The sequence below is a fragment of the Somniosus microcephalus genome, chromosome 21 (genome assembly GCF_052327205.1).
Source record: "Somniosus microcephalus isolate GS21.2 chromosome 21, FLI_Smic_1.0, whole genome shotgun sequence".
Classification (NCBI taxonomy): domain Eukaryota; kingdom Metazoa; phylum Chordata; class Chondrichthyes; order Squaliformes; family Somniosidae; genus Somniosus; species Somniosus microcephalus.
This window is the reverse complement of record NC_141007.1, coordinates 63,009,957-63,027,461: the sequence shown is the minus strand read 5'-3', so window position 1 is coordinate 63,027,461 and position 17,505 is coordinate 63,009,957. Positions and strand designations below refer to the sequence as shown.

Genomic DNA, 17,505 nt, shown 5'->3' with positions numbered 1-17,505 from the left:
TCTTACTGTAATTATGTCGGGCTTTGGTGAGACTACACCTGGAGTACTATGTACAGTTTTGGTCTCCTTGCCTAAGGAAGGATACACTTTCTTTGGAGGGAGTGCAACGAAGGTTCACCAGATTGATTTCTGGGATGGGGAAGGGGGGGGGATTGCCCTATGAGGAGCGATTGAGTAGACTGGGGCTATATTCCCTAGTGTTTAGAAGAATGAGAGGTGATCTCATTGAAACATAACATTCTTAAGGGGCTTGACAGGGTAGATGCTGAGAAAATGTTTCCCTTGGCCGGGGAGTCCAGAACTAGGGGGGTCACAGTCTCAGAATAAGGACTGAGATAAGAAATGTCTTCACTCAGAGGATTGTGAAGCTTTGGAATTATGTACCCCAGAGGGCTGTGGATGCCGAGTTGTTGAGTATATTCAAGACAGATTGATAGATTTTGAGATACGAAGGGAATCAAGGGATATGGGGATAGGGTGGGAAGAATGAGAGGGGATCTCATTGAAACTTATAAAATTCTAACAGGGCTAGACAGACTAGATGCAGGAAGGGTGTTCCCGATGGCGGGAGAGTCCAGAGTCAGGGGTCACAGTCGAAGGATAAGGGGTAAGCCATTTAGGACTGAGATGAGGAGGAATTTCTTCACCCAGAGAGTGGTGAACCTGTGGAATTCTCTACCACAGAAGACAGTTGAGGCCAATTCATTAAATATATTCAAGAAGGAGTTATATTTCTTAAGGCTAAAGAGATCAAGGGATATGGGGAGAAAGCAGGGGCAGGGTACTGAGTTTGGATGATCAGCCATGATCGCATTAAATGGCGGAGCAGGCTCGAGGGGCTGAAAGGCCTACTCCTGCTCCTATTTCTTTTGTTCTTAAATTTGTGGTGCAATTGCAAATGCACTATACAAGTAATGAGGAATGTACATGTGTTGGAGATAAAGCATACAATCAGCTTTAACAAATGGTTTGACATCTTATTAAAAAGAGAAGTGGACGAAAACACGTGAAATCTATATAAATGTGCATATATTTTATCCACGTCACACAGACAGACAACATTATTGCACACATTTTCAAGAGAGATACTTTATCAATAAAAGGGAAATGGCAAAACACAATGCCAAGACTGAACACTTAATCAGAAGGAAGAAATCTTCAGACTAGAATCAGTGTTCCAAACCATCAAGGTTACAGGAGGCAAATCAGAATACTAAAATAGATACATATTGCAGATAATTCACGTTAACATTTATATGATCGAAGCTTGAAACCCTGAAACTGTGCCCTATATTATTAACTGCATTGATATTAGTCAATTACTTGACCCATATATATTTTAAATATAATAAATCTATTTTTTAAAATAACTACCGGTATTTAACAACTGCCACTCCAAATGGCCATCATTATGGGTCATGGGTCGGAGGGTGTTTGGGGGGGGGGGGGGGAACCGTGACATCAACATAAAAATACATTAAGAAAATTACAAACTTTCAATTCTGAGCATATTGGAAGCACAGGATATTCTATACACACTAGATCAGGATTTTCTATAGAGTCCAGACACCTGCATCGAGAAGAAAAATACCAAAAATAGGATTTTAGTTTGGGTACTTTATAAAGAGACAACGCTATCTCTGTTCAACAGGTCAGAAGAAGGAGATGCTGCAACATTTTCAATACAAATAGGAGAACATTGTGTGGAGAGATGGCACCCAATGCTGGATATTGCACTCAAAGTGATGAATGATTTCTGTACAAAGACTTAAAATATACTTGACTTGAAAATGATTCTGCTTTCTTTAATTTTGTACTACAGTACTATGTTTGCAATGTTACATCACCTCAGCATTTCAGAGTGTCTGGGTGGGGGGGGGGGGGGGGGGAGAAAAGAGAAATGTGATCTAGTTTTATACCATTTCTTGAATATTGTGCATATGTGGGGACTACATGGGGAGATTTTAATGGCATTAGAAACTAACTATATCTTCAGCTGTGCTCTTGGTTACCAGAAGCGTGAAAAATTACAAAGTGAATTTTGAACAATGCTATGACAATCTAATTTTTCAAATGAGATGTAATCCCCAGATTTGAAATGGAGCTTTACCTGGACCCAGCAAAGATTTGCTTCAAGGGAGATGGGATTGCTGGAGTTCTCCCTTCTGCACGGACTCACTGCTGTTAAGGAATTAGGCAGAATGCCATTTTTAAATTTTACAATATTAATTCAACATTTTTTTTAATTTTTTTTTTTTTTTTTTTAAAAGCACAATTCCAACTTGGGTATTTGGTTCACAGTAATAGAGGGAAAGTCGACCAACAATGCTCACCGCTCCCAATTCAGTTGTGTTTATGTTTGCTTTATGTTGAGGCACAGAAAACCTCAACATATAGCAATATTGCACTGGGTGCATCAAGAACAGCAAAATATGCATCTCATACAACACATGTTCTGAGTGTTCATCTGATACAAACTTATTAATAAAAAGGTCTCGTTTCGAATGTGTATCTGGCACACTCCAGATACCACACTTTTGTTACTGATGCAAAACAAACTTTTTCGAAAAAGAGACAAGAGAGTCATGTCAAATGCTGGGTTCTTCTGACCAGGGGTCAGAAATTTACAAGCAACTGCCCTCTAACGTACTAGTCCACAGGCAGCCCCCCACAGGAAATGGTTCAATAGTGGCCTTAAAGGGAAAGGACAGTTAAACACAGCTGGACATCAGCACATTAATAATGCCATGGGCGTCCCATGGATGCAATGTTGAACATAATGATAAGCATGTTCATTAAACCACTCGATACCTCAGAGACCCCATGAGCCCAATGATAGGTCTCTTCACCCTCCAAACCACTGCTTCTACAAGTTGACATTTAAAAGAATTGTCAAATAAAAGCATTCGGCCTGGAAATTTAGACTTGACCTTCAAATGGGAGCAGGCTGGGGTGGGGGGGGGGGGGGGGAAAGAGGGGGATGCACACACATAAAATAGAGGGGGATGCACACACATAAACTTATAATTTTGTTCTGACCAGTCAATTTCATGATGACCCACTGCTCAGTTTTCCATTCTCCAAGGCTGCTACTCATAACCTCGAACAGGATCACTGCTTCAGTCCACCGAACCACAACAATGAACGGGGATGCCCAAATATTCCCCATCATTTACCAAACCTCTGCACACTCCTGCCACCCAATATGAAACTAAAGGAGCGTAAATTAGAATGAATTTTTTGAACTTCAATGCAAGTGGCTGGCAGCTTTCTGCATAGCGAACCACTTCACGCAGTTAGCAATTAAAGGCAGGAGACCAACCCCTCAACTCAAGTCTCAGTACTAAAATTAAAACTAACAATCGATTGGTATGCAATACCCTGTTGCTTCACGAATGAAGAAAACCCTCCTAATCCAAACATGATAATCACAAATGGATTGTGAAGGTTTTCATTCGAGCAATATGCTCAGTACCTCGTCACGTGTGAATAATTTTACCTTGTAAATCAAACCACTGATTTTTTCCCCCCCTCAATTTATAGGTGGAAGGCCATGGGTAAGTGGCAACCACATTGCAAAGCATTAACTAGTTTTTTTTTAGTCTGCGGTATGGTTTCAAGTAATTCCATTTAACAATTCTGTTGAAAATGTAACTGTTTAAAGTATTACTTGATGGTGTAATTACCATTAAAATGACAAATCTGAATACTGAAACACTTGCTGGACTCCTGACTGAATTTCACTGAAGTGCAAGATGTTCATTATCCAAGATCCTAGTTAACCACGGGATGTCTCTCTTGTAACTAGCTGAAATGCAGGCATCGGATTTCCACTGAGCGCTAAGTGAATTAATATGAAATTATATGTCACAGAATCAAAGAAAGCAAAATACATTCAACAACCAGCAGACATTGCTTTTTTTTTCCAAATGTTGGAATAATATGCCTCAGAAATTGCAGCTGAGTTAAGTCTGATATCAGCAAAGCTCATTAATAGTTCTGTAGCTGCAAATGCCTTCCTTACAAAACCAACCAATTAACCAGGTACAACTCATTTCAGTTAAGACTGTAAACTTAAATCACATTCCATCGAACTGAACTCCAATACGCTGCTCAAACATTAACATTGGCAGATTTTTGTTGTTGCTCAGAACTCCCAAAACATGTTATTCAATCCTTTCAATACAGTTTAAACAAGAACTGGGCTGGTACTCAAATCTGTAACTTTTTAAAATACATTTTTACAAACAAAATGTAAACTCTTGATAATTGAACCATTAGAAAAGACACTTTTCCACAGGAAAGTTGTTTTTGATTCTAACTACACCCCTTTCTAATATTAACATATTTCACAACTGTTTTTTTTTGTTTCATATTTTCTGTTTTTAAACCAAATAAAGATTACAATATCCTAAAGAACCTAAGGATCTAATTACTTACACCGGTATTTTACAGGAATTTGTTGTTCAATGAAAGACAGGAGCATGTCTTGGTTTTTTTTTTTTTTTTTTTAGAGCTGAAGATTCGAAGCAGACAAAAGTAAGGCAAACTCTAAATTGATTGTTTATAAAGCAACAAGTTCTGGTACACTCTCAGTAAATCACTGATTAATGTATGCAGTCACGTCTTAATATGTATTTCGACAGTCCTCGGTGTGGTTTCATCTCAACGTACTGCTTCTGCACGCTGTTTCAGTGTAACTGTACTCTGCCGGGAAAATTAACGAGTACTTTTAGTAGTGAACACACATATTGTAGAAGTCTGAATGAGTGAAATAGAAACTATCCTAATACATAGGCTGGGAAATAAAAGTTTTTTGGGGGGAAAATACCCCCGAACAGTAATGTTATAACAACAACACTGGAAAAGTTGATTTTCTAAGCAACTAATCTTGACATTCAGAACATTTTTTTTTCCAGAGAACATGTTAGAATAAAGAAATAGAACTTTTTTTGGGGTTTCTAACAGAGTACTTCTTTCCTAATATTGTGAAAATGGAAATCAAAAACATGACAAAGGAAAGTCACTTGAGCACTTCATGAATGTCATCTTGACTCAAATTCTTAATTTGCAACCAATTCCCTTCTGCTCTCAAAAGCTTTACTGGATGCTATCTGTTTTATAGGCACTTCATTTGCAAACTGCCATGCAGATTTGATACTTGATATATTGCATTAAATAAAAAGTGAGATGGCAGACTAATCTAACAATAAGCTAAACTGTTAACTGGGACACCTTTTGGAGAGGGGGAAGGGGCGGGGTAAATATCTTGCACTGTTTAAGAATGGCATCAGTGACATCCAAAAAAACTGGCTATTCCAATTGAGGAGAAGACAGTGGATATATTTTTTATTCCCTCTCAGTGAAAAGAGGAGACAAATAAGGAAAAATAGAAGGGGAAAAAAAGTGGCAGTCGGGGAGAAAATATATTTTGCCATTGAGAAATACCTTGGGTAAACCTAAATGTAGCTAGGTGCAAATGATGGGATTAACAAACCAATGTCTACATTCCATGTTGTATATAAAACTATTCATGTAAACATAATTTGCAAAAATGCCAGTGAACAGAAACAGGTAAAAGTTCAGAACTTGCACAAAGCAGGGCCTTGGCTCGCCATCTCTTTGACTTGTATTTGATCACCAAATGAATCTGAGCATATTTATAACCAAATGTGACATTTCCCAATGACCAGTCAACTGGTCAAAATGCACACCAGAACCTTTGGCAAACATGTTTTCACTGAATATCATGACTAGCTGCTACAATGCATTATAGGACTTCCGTTTTCATACCTCCAAGGGCAAGAGAAAATGGATATAGTTGCAATGCAATTCTGCATTTTGTCGCATAAACCAGAAACAACCTCCTAACACAAACAATGCATTTCCGTGGAATTCTGAATCCAGTTTTTTGCTTCTTTTTTTTTTTTTTTTTTGGACGTGATGAGCTTCATAAAACTGCAGACACTGAATCCAGACTCGACTGCAGACCCTCAGTTCATGGCTAGTTTAATCTCATGTTACAGCTCTGTTACCACATTGAACCTCTCCTCCAAACATCTTAACTTGGGTTTGCAGCCAGCATGAACTGCTTCAGCATCAGTCTTTATGTTCAAACCAGTAACAAAGACACTGAACATGACTCCACATTGCTCAACAGCTGTCTGTACCTCTTCCTATGGGCATCTTCAACTGACTGAAGTCAGTTTTCTTCTGCAAAAGAAAGTGAAACTATTAAGGATATACTTATATATAAACAAAAAACATAACACACATTTTGGTGTTAATTTGAAACAACTTTTGTGGTAATATTCTAAACACAGTTCCCTTTCCATTAGCTATTCCAATTTAACTACACTATGCAACGTACTCTTCCTGAAGCTTTAAAGTCAGCATAAGGTATTTAGATGGTTAAAAAAAAAAACACGCCTCGCCTCCCAATTCATCACAAATATTTAAACCACTGAAATAATGTAACTCTGATTTATTGACATTTGATTTAGTTTTAACAAATTGCATGAAAGTTGCAAAAATATAGTAATTTGAACAAAATTATATAGCTGTTTGGTGTAGTTTACTTGCATCTAGCAGAACTGATGAAAGTTATTTTTCATTTTTATCTTCGACAAAAATTAACACAAAACATTGGTATAAACTTGAGAACATTCATTTAAATACAAAACATATGCACAAGTCAGCAATGCAGACATCTGGAATTTAAACATCAAACTCACTGCCTTACAAATCTAAAAAAAAGGAAGGGAAATCCAAAGCACGTACCGTCAATTTAAAATCAAAAATGTTGTGGATTAATTTTTATTAATCCAAGTGCTGCCAAATTCCATGGAAAAACAACTGCCCCAGGAAAGAGTTAAGAGCAATTCCAGGATTTTGAGCCCAGGTTTGGGGGGGGGGGGGGGGGGGCAAGAGAAGGGGTGGAGGGAAGAGGGGCACAACCTATAGTACAAGAATTTGGAGTGGGACACACCCCTCATTCTCCTAATGGCCACACCTCTGCCTGGGGGGGGGGGGGGGGGGGCGGGGGGAGATGAGAAAGACAGATCGCAGTCGCAGAAATCAATTTTGGGGGAGGGGGACAGGATGGTACAAATACTCTTTCACTTGGGCACCCTGGATTTGAATACATGGTTTTCCACTGTGAGCTCCAAAATTGTTGTGTGCAATCAGTTTGGACAGCTTCAATCCATTACCTGGTACAGTCCACAGTACAAATCAACCCACAATTCAACACAATTATCCACTATATCCAGAGCCATAAGGACAGCTCTGTGGGAAGTGATAACGTTTATACTGGCGAAGAACAAGGTAGATTTCCGAGGCGGCAACAACAACTTGCATTTATATAGCGGCTTTAACATAGTAAAACATCCCAACGCACTTCACAGGAGCATTAACAAAATTCGACACCGAGCCACACGAGATGATGTTAGGACAGGCGACCAAAAGCTTGGAGAGGTTGGTTTTAAGGCGCGCCTTAAAAGGAGGAGAGAGGGCCAGAGAAGTGGAGAGGTTTAGGGAGGGAATCAGAATTTAGGGTTGAGACAGCTGAAGGCACAGCCGCCAATGGTGGAGCAAAGATAATCAGGATGCACAAGAGGCCTGAATTGGAGGAGCGCAGAGATCTCGGTGGGTTGTAGGACATTACACAGATAGGGAGGGGCGATGCCACGGAATGTTTTTAAGATAAGGATGAGAAGTTTGAAATCGAGGTGTTGCTGGACTGGGAGCCAATGTAGGTCAGTGAGCACAGGGGTGATGGGTGAATGAGATTTGTTGTGTGAGGATTTGGATGAGCTCAAGTTTACAGAGGCACAATGTTGAGGCTATATATAATGTCCGTGTGTAATTGAGACACGGACTGCAGGAGTTGGTTATAACAGGTCTTTACTGAGTGGAGACAAACTGGAACTAACTATGCAAGGTTACTACACAGGCTTATATACAGGGGTGGTCACTACTGGTACTGCAGTATACAGGGGCTGCAGAATATAGTTCCTTCTGCAAAGTACATACACTACAATTCCTCCCCTTTTTGCTAAACAGTACATAACATTCAATTAATAATTAAATAACATATTTACAATTACAGTTGTCATATACATTAGCTGAAGTTAAGCAATTATAAGTTCAGTCTTTGAGGAGGCTTCCTGATTCTGTCTGGATAACGCCTCTGGGGTATCAGGTTCTTCTGGCAGAATTAATTCGGAATCAACGTCGTTGTTGGGCTCGTCTGCTTCCAATATTCCCGATTCTGAGGTAGATGCAATTGGTACTTCGGTTTCATCACCAGGTGTATCAGATCGTGGTGTGGAATTGACGTTTTCCAGTGACTCTAGAATCTGGTCAGCATGGCGTCTTACAATGCTCTTTCCAACGTCCACGGTATACATTAGAGGTCCTTGCCGTGTACAGATCGTTCCTGGCTGCCATTTCTCTGAGCGGTAGTCCCGGGCCAAAACTGGTTGACTTATCTTAAAACTCCTGGTCGGCCTTTCATTCATATTCTGAAACTGCCTGTTCTCCACATCTCTTCTGACGTTTGGCTTAACCAAATCCAAGCGGCATCGTAGTCTTCGATTGAAGAACATCATGGCTGGAGTTTGGTTGGTAACCGCATGTGTCGCATTCCGGTAGGCAAACAAGAAGTTATCCACCTTGTGTTGTAGGGGTATGTCTTCATTACACATTGCCTTGATAGCCTTCTTGAATGTTTGAACGAACCTCTCAGCCAATCCATTGGTGGCTGGATGATATGGGGTGGATGTGTAATGCTTAACACCATTGTTCTTTAAGAACCTCCGGAACTCTTCAGACACAAACTGTGGTCCATTGTCGGAGCAAATCTGTTCAGGCAGCCCATTTCTGGCGAATATGGTTCGTAAAACTGTGATAGTTTTTTCTGTGGTGGTTGAGGACATTTTTTTGATTACCTCTGGCCACTTTGAATGTGCATCCACCGCAATTAAAAACATTGAGTCCATAAATGGACCAGCAAAATCAATGTGCACCCTTTGCCATGGAGATGAGGGCCACTCCCATGGATGTAGAGGGGCTTGTGGTGGGGCGTTTTGGACCTTCTGGCATCCTGCACAGCTCTTGGTCATCTCTTCGATTTCTCTATCGATTCCCGGCCACCACACAAACGCTCTGGCTAAGTTCTTCATTTTTACCCCTCCCAGATGACCCTCATGAAGCTCATTGAGCACTCTCTATCCTTCAATTTGGGTGGAATTACTACTCTGGATCCACACATCAAGGTTCCTCTGCACACCAACAGCTGTTCTCTTCTCGGCGAGAATGCTGGCAACAGTGGTTCGCCATGTGCTGGCCATCCCTTCACCGTTAAATCATAGACCCAGGAGTGTGTCGGGTCATTTCGTGTTTCCTTTTCTATGTTTGCATTCGTCACAGGTAGACATTCGACTATGGTCGAGTGGAATATCTCCACTGGATCCACTGCAGGTGCTTCTTCCACCGTCAGCAAGACAATCCATCAGCATTCCCATGCTGTTTAGTTCCTTTGTACTCGATTTCATATTGGTGTGCCCCTAGGAAAAGGGACCACCTCTGTAGCCGTTGTGCTGTCATTATCGGGACGCCCTTCTGAGGGTTGAAAATGGAGACAAGCGGTTGATGATCAGTTAGTAGAGTAAATTTCTGACCGTGCAGGTAGTGATTGAACTTCTTCACCCCCCCATACCAGGCTGAGGGCCTCTCTGTCAACCTGGGCGTAGTTACGCTCGGCTGAAGTTAACGAGCGTGACGCAAAAGCTATCGGCCTCTCTGAACCATCAAGGAATTTATGTGACAGTACCGCTCCAATGCCGTAGGGAGACGCATCACACGCCAGTCTTATCGGTAATGATGGGTTGTAGTGAGCCAATACTTCTCTTGAAGTGATTAGGTCTTTACTCTTCTGAAAGGCCCGCTTACATTCATCGCTCCATTTCCATGCTACTCCAGTTTGTAGTAGGGCGTTCAGTGGGTGCAGAATAGTTGACAAATTCGGCAAAAACTTGTGGTAAACCACTTTTGTCGTTCACTATCGTTACACTATAGTTATCACTGTTATATCGTTACTCTATGGTTATCACTGTTCACACTGTTGTATCACTATACGAGGTCGCCTCTTGTCACGCTGTTATACCTGGGCTGACCACTGCTGACTCCGCCCATGGCTCCACCTACCTGCCCAGGTATAAAGGTGGTCGACTGGCTGGTATTCCTCCTTGTTGGATCCGATCACCCACGAGGGTGGGCTCTGTTATTTAGCCAATAAAAACCTATAGTTACTTTCTTAACTCGTCGCTTTTCATTGGATGAATTGATAGGTATATCAAAACTTATGGTAGTAATTCACCAATCCGAGGAATGACCTCAGTTACGACACATTTTCAGGCGCTGGAGCCTTGACTACCGCTTCAATTTTATCAGGAGACTTATGTAACCCCTCTTCATCAATCATGTGGCCACAATACGATATCTGTTTCTTTAAAAACTCTCACTTGTGGCGGTTGGCTCATAGCCCATGTTCTCTTAGTCTAGTGAGCACCTGCTCTAGGTTGGCAAGGTGTTCACTGTCATCTTCACCTGTCACTAGGATGTCGTCCAAGTAACACTGAGTCCCCGGAATCCCTTGCAGGACTTGTTCCATCGCTCTTTGCCATATCGCCGAAGCTGATGCTACTCGGAATACCAGTCGATTATACTGGTAAAGACCTTTGTGAGTGTTTATCGTGAGATACTTCCTGGAGGATTCTTCAACCTCCATCTGCAAATATGCTTGTGCTAGGTCAATTTTTGTAAAACGCTTCCCTCCAGATAGTGAGGCGAAAATATCTTCTATCCTCGGGAGAGGATATTGTACTGTGTGAAGGACTGGGTTCACCGTCACCTTGAAGTCCCCACAGATGCAAACCTTCCTTGGCTCCTCAGACTTATTGTTTAACGTTTTCTTCATGACAGGAACGATGGGTGTCGCCCACTCGCTCCAGTCTACCTTAGATAACACGCCTGCATTCTCCAGATCTGCCTCAACGGCTAGGCGAATCGCATATGGCACCGGTCTTGCTTTGAAAAACTTGGGAATTGCATTCTCTTCTATTTTTATCGAGGCGGTTACGCCTTTAAGAGTGCCCAGTTCTTGTTGAAATACCTCTTTGGCGTTAGCTAAGATTTTTGACAATCGTCCAGGTGTGACGTCGTCATCCTTTTTACCAGCCACCGTCAGTGCCTGAATGGAGTGCCAGTCTAAACTTATCTTTCTGATCCATTCACGTCCCAATAACGGTGGTCCACCATCCTGCAGTATGTACAGATACAGTTTCTGTATTTCCTTGCCGTTGTATTTGACAGGCACCCTTATTTTTCCTCTGGGGTATACTTTTTGCCCCGTATACGTCTTCAAGACAATGGATGTCTCTTTCAAGGGTATGTGTGAGAATAGCCGCTCGTAGTCTCGTCGATTCATGACGGTCAGGGCTGATCCTGTATCCAATTCCATTTTGACTTGGGACCCTGCTATCGTGAGGGTGACCCAAATGGTTCGGTGATCCTCTTTTGCAATTACGTTGTGAAGTTTGAGACAGCTTAGCCTCTTGTTCCCGGATTCACTATCGCTCATCTGGTCTTCGGAACTACTGTCCGTCATCTTTTGTACTTTCCTGTACTGTTCCTTAGTAGCCTTTTTGTTGTCGTTAGTCTTCTTCCCAGACCTGCAAACTCGTGCAATGTGTCCCATCTTTCCGCATTGCCTGCATATTTTGTCCTTGGACCAGCAGTCCTTCTGGTCATGGGTTGTTCTGCCGCAGCGATAACATTTTTCAAATCCCCGTGTCATTTCGTGGGTGCCGTATTCCTGTGGCTTTTGCTGTATTTCCGCAGCTCCCCTTGCTGCTGCTTCGTACGATACTGCCACGCTGAAAGCCTTATCTAGCGTTAGCTCTTTCTCTGAGAGTAACCTCTTCTGTGTTCCTTCACTCAGGAGTCCACAGACAAATTTGTCCCGTTGGGTATCTGCCAGTCCTGCTCCGAACTGGCAGTGCTTTGATAGCTTGCGTAGTTCCGTAAGGTAATCAGCATTGCTCTCATCTTTATGCTGATTTCTCCTGTGGAATTTAAATCTTTCTGCTATCAGCAGCGGTGTAGGATTTAGGTGTTCCTGTAGGATATCAACAATTTCGTTAAAACTTCGGTTTGGCTGGAGTAATCAGGTTCCGCAATAGGCCGTACGTTCTTGCGCCCATTAAGTTTAGTAGGACCGATGCCTTTTTCTCATCGGCTACTTCGTTTGCCTCGCAATATACTTCGACTCTTTCCACATACGTGGTCCAGTCTTCTATTGCATTATCGAAGGCAGTGATATTGCCAGTCTTCGGCATCTTGGAAATCTAAGATGGCGCCTCCCGCGCTTTGCCTTCTTCCCCGATTTAACAAAATGGTGCCTCCCGCGCTTTCCGTCTTCGCCGCTGCTGCTAGCGCTGTTGCTGGCCTTTTATGCCTTGATGGCGACGCCCTATGGTCTTCGCGCACTTCCCCCCCCGCGGTGCTGCTAACACCGCTCTCCGCGGTTCCCGTGGCAAACGGCAGCTCCTCGCGGCTTTCTGCGCTTCTAATTTCTTTTATTTCCCCGTCGTCGGAGCAACCCTGCGGGACACTTTCCTCCCTCTTCTCGGGTCTGTACGCTGCCCAGCTTCATAGCACCGGCCGCGCCCTGTGTGCTCCACCCTCTCTCTCTCTCTCTCCTCTTCCCGACAACGCTGCTCGGCCCCGTTGAAAAGCCACCCGATCGAGCTCTAGCCCGCCGCAGCCCAGGAAGGATCAGTGTACTACCTGCCACCAGCCCGATTAGCTGGGACACCATCGACAGGATAACCAAGCCCCGCTCTCGACAGCCTCTCCTGCAAATCTTTCACTCCGATGAATCAGAGGCGGTTGCCCCACGGTCGACGCCCGTTTCTTCTGATCGTTTTATTTATTTATCTTTCTTCTGGCCTCGGCCTCTGACAACTTCGCTTCAGGGATGGATCCCCATGAGGTGGTGCAGACTGTAGGTAAGTTCGGATCTGCTCGTCGCCAGTATTATGTCCGTGTGTAATTGAGACATGGACTGCAGGAGTTGGTTATAACAGGTCTTTACTGAGTGGAGACAAACTGGAACTAACTATGCAAGGTTACTACACAGGCTTATATACAGGGGTGGTCACTACTGGTACTGCAGTATACAGGGGCTGCAGAATATAGTTCCTTTTGCAAAGTACATACACTACACTATACAGAAGGAGCTTTAGTCTGTAGCTATGCCCAAGCTGTAATTCCCCGATAGTAACACTGACTACCACTGGAACAGTGCTCCATTAACGGTCTTCCTTCACCTGTAATAAAACACAGTGGTGGTGAAACAGAGTCACTACACGTTAATACTTACACTTCAAAATCTTGAAAACTTTCCTGAGTGAGTGGTAGACCAAAAATTCCTTCTGTTCTGCATTTTCTGGAAAGCATTAAAGCTTCTTCTCCTTTCTTTTTTAAATTTCTTCATTCTTTTAACCTGAAAATATAAAATGCGGACGTCAGCTACGGCCTAAATGTGACTAATTTCTTTCGTAAAACCAAACTAAGAAACCTGCATAGTTATCTGTAAGTCTACATAACCTCCAGACTAGCCTGCTGGGAATTGGAGCCAACACATGGATCTGGAAATCTAGATTCAAATTCTAACCGCAGTACATTCCACTGTCAACAAATTCCCAAGCACTGCAAACAGTACCAATAATAGGGACGAGTAAAGCTTTTAAGGTTCTTGGTAGTGAAAGTTTGAGATAGCTCCCACCGTCTCGCCAAAAAGATTTCCCCTCTTCTGAATGTATTGACTCCCTCACTAGGATACAGTTTTATGGGCAGCAGTCACCCTCTGGTACCTCAGCCACATGGCATGCTTCACATGTGAATGAGTATTGGCTGATTATCTGACTGTTACATCACAGTAAACCTAATCCCATCCTCACCTAGCAAACACGCACATGCAACTCTAGCATGGGGGTCACTGCATAGTGATCTGGAATAGAATCCCTTCTGTTGCGTCAATACCGCTGTCCCAGCTGAGATCCACTAACAGTGTAGACTGGAGGAATTGAACCTGGGACGTTCCTGGTCTGTACTGGTCAGAGCCAGAAACTTTACCTCTGAGCCAAATGGAATAGCTGCTCCCATTTCCATTAGCTAGAAGATACAGAAGTGATTCAGTATTTGTACATTAGTATCACACGGTATAATTTCAGGACCACAGTATACACTATGTTTGCAGATCTGTATCAAAACTGTAGTCCGACAGAATCAAATGCACATAAAATGCCATTACAGGAGACTTTGTGCTATCCGGCACCGACGGGACCGAGCTGTTGCCGTTCCCTCAAAACTGCCGGACACTCCAGCTCTAATGTTGAAGCATACGGAGGTTTTCATCTCCATATCTGACAACAAACACTGTTGCTTAGCAACAGCTTCTAAACAGTCGGCAAGCGTCTCTGTAGCATCTCTAGCTGAAGCTGTTGCTTAGCTACAGACCTTGCAGAGCTTGACTGTTGAGAAAAAAGCAACGAAAAGAAAAAAAACGGCTCCTGATTTTTGCCGGTGGCTCGAGCTTGCCGAACATTTAGCCTCCGGATAACACAAAGTTTCCTATATTTGATTACTAAAGCTACTTAAGAAAAGTTTTTGAAACGTTATTCCATCAAGTTAGCCCTGTCCATAAATTCTACGAGGGTGGTATTTTCACTGTCTAAAACATTTAAATCTGAACATAACTTCAGAGAGTGAAGAACAGTAAAGCACCAGTTTTTGGGGGTAAATAACACAAATATTTTATCATGCAAACCTCATTTTTGGAGTCAGAATCTTGAAACTTGTGTTGGTTTTATTGTAAACACCGATAGCTTAATTTTCAAAAATAGTGTACACAGACCAGCAATGTCCAACATTTTAGACACTGGGCCAAGATCATGTGCCACAACTAACAAGTAGACAGTGTATGATTAAATTGCTTTTCGAGTGAGGCAGCATAAGGATGAAACACATCTAAATTCCAATCTATTTTGCCTTTTTTGGGGAGTAATTGGGCCACAGCACTTCCAGCTTTCTCACTTGAGTGTCACATCCTCCCCGTCTTTCTAGCTTCCGACCCTTCTCTCTCTCTCTTGATGCTCCTGCATTTGTTTTCACTTTCCCTTCCTTACAGCTCTGCTTTTACCTCTCTTTGCTATTTGCATTGTAAGAGCCATGAGCATGAAGATTCCAGTGAGCAGGCAAGTTAGAAGCTGCAGCAGTATTGGATCTCGGGCAAGAGGGATCATTAGTGGTTACGGAGTCTGGGGTTTATTCAGAAGAGATTCTGGAGACGGCACCTAAAACCCGGAGGTTGGTCTGACAGTCTCCTGGTTTGTGACCTTCTATAGTCTGTTGGGAGGGCGCTGCTGTACGCAGGCTCAGCAATGCTGCGTGAACCTTTTTAAGAGGTTCTGGATTGCTCCGGGATGGGATTGTCCAACCCCCAACTACAACCATCTCCCCCAATTCCAGCAGAGGGCCACACAGAGCGAGATGAGCACCATGAACAAAAAGCGCTCACCACTGGAACACTTGCTTCAGTATTCCCCGATATCACAGGTCCTAATTGAAAGGGGAAAAGGAGTGCTGCGGGAAGCAACAGATTTAATGTCTGCTGCATTCCTACTCATTCCCCATCTAAAAAATCAGCTGTTTCTGTTGGTGGATTTCTTGCTACAATTTATCTTTTAAAATCAGGAGCTGCTCAAGTCAAATTCAGCCCACAGGTCAGGGATTCAACACCTCGAACAGATTAGACAAAAATCAAGAGTCTTATTAACCTATATACAGTATTATTACATTTCAATGGTCGTATGTACTTGAATTCAATTATGAAAATAATAATGTTCAAGGATAACGATAACCTCTTACCTTCCCCTGGTCAAATTCCTCATCCCATTCATCGATTACACGTTCATTCTTTGTCTGTTTTGTGTCATGTATGGCATCTTCACTGACAGCCGACACTGCCCCATCCCAAGTCAGCACTAACAAAACAAAATGTTGGCATAGAAGGGCCACGATTAAGAACCGTAGACTAATAAAAAAAACTCAACATTTTAGTAAAAAGGTCCATCACATTTTTTTTCCTCGAGCATTCAAAAATTCTATTGATGGGAAGAATATCAGTGCTAAATAAATGTTCCAAGGTCACATGTCTATCAATTAAGGATTAAAGGGACAAAATGTACTTACTGACTTGTAACTCTCAATCTCCTGGTTGGAAAACAAATGTCCAACCAACTTTACCAAAGAGGCCACGCAGTCACTAATTAGAAAGCGACAATTCAGTGTCTTATTCTGTAGGATTTTGGGAAGGGCACAGAATGCCATCAGAAAGCACAAAACAAGGTGAATCTAATTTGGCCAATCAAAGCTGCTGAGTTCACATGACATGTGCCACCTGCTCGATCATGGACTCTGACCAGGCATAGCTCTGCAAAGTTTCTCCCAGAAATAAACTCCAGGATATGCATCTGACCGTACAGTGAGGCATCTTATACCAATTTCCCTGCTTGGCGTTACCATTTATGAATTACTCACTTCCCTTCAATGAATATTAGAAATGCACTCAAGATACTGATCAAGAAGCTCCATGGTTAATTTCTTGTCAGGGTAGCAAAATTGGCCTCAGTCCTCTCTGCCCTGTTAATGAGGGGGGTGGAAAGATGGGTCAGTTTGGGGGCGATGGGTCAGGCATAAATAATTGTCATTTGGATGAGGTAACAGAAGACAAACAGTGCTTGTGGATTCATAGTCCAGCGGGGAGTCAATGCCTTGTGTGCGAGGGGGGCAGGGGATGATGGTTGGAAGTAAAAGGAGAAAAACTGAAAGCCACTTCTAGACCATAGTTTCAATAAAGATCCCTCAAGAGCAGATTTCCAAGAAACATCCAACTGTAAAGCAGAACATTCCCTGCACTCTTTAATCTGGCGACGCGGCGGCTTACAGAGCAGCTAGGACCAACCTAAAAAAGGGTATCAGGACTGCCAAATGGAAACAGACACTGCGGATAGAGGATCACTTCCGCAACAACTCGGACCCCCGGCGCATGTGGCAAGGCATCCAGGCCATCACTGACTACAAGGGCAAAAACACCAGCGACGCCTCCCTTCCGGAGGAGCTTAACAACTTCTACGCTCGCTTCGACAGGGACAACAAGGAGCCGGCTACCAAAGCCTTGCCACCCCCGGAAGACCAGGTGCTCACTCTGTCGACCTCCGACGTAAGGGGCGCTTTACGCAGAGTGAACACACGAAAGGCTACTGGACCGGATAGCATCCCTGGACGGGTACTCAAGGAATGTGCTGATCAGCTGGCTGATGTCTTCACCGCCATCTTCAACCTGTCATTGGCCCAGGCAGTAGTCCCTACATGCTT

The 17,505-nt window shown here is 42.9% G+C and overlaps 1 protein-coding gene across 5 annotated transcripts in view; it reads right to left on the bottom strand.

The window, feature by feature from the left end:
• Positions 1-1,011: 1,011 nt before the first annotated feature.
• usp36 (ubiquitin specific peptidase 36) overlaps positions 1,012-17,505 on the bottom strand; it is an 85,073-nt gene continuing 68,579 nt past the window's right edge. For 4 of the 5 annotated variants that reach the window (XM_085963761.1, XM_085963759.1, XM_085963758.1 and 1 more), the window contains exons 19-21: positions 15,997-16,112; positions 13,448-13,570; positions 1,012-6,213 (exon numbers count right to left, since the gene is read on the bottom strand). In XM_085963761.1, coding sequence (XP_085819887.1) covers positions 13,451-13,570; positions 15,997-16,112 — 236 coding nt within the window. In that variant the 3' untranslated portion in view covers positions 1,012-6,213; positions 13,448-13,450. Of the gene's footprint in view, positions 6,214-13,447; positions 13,571-14,027; positions 14,242-15,996; positions 16,113-17,505 lie in introns of those variants that run through there. The other variant, XR_015073145.1, reaches the window with a different exon arrangement.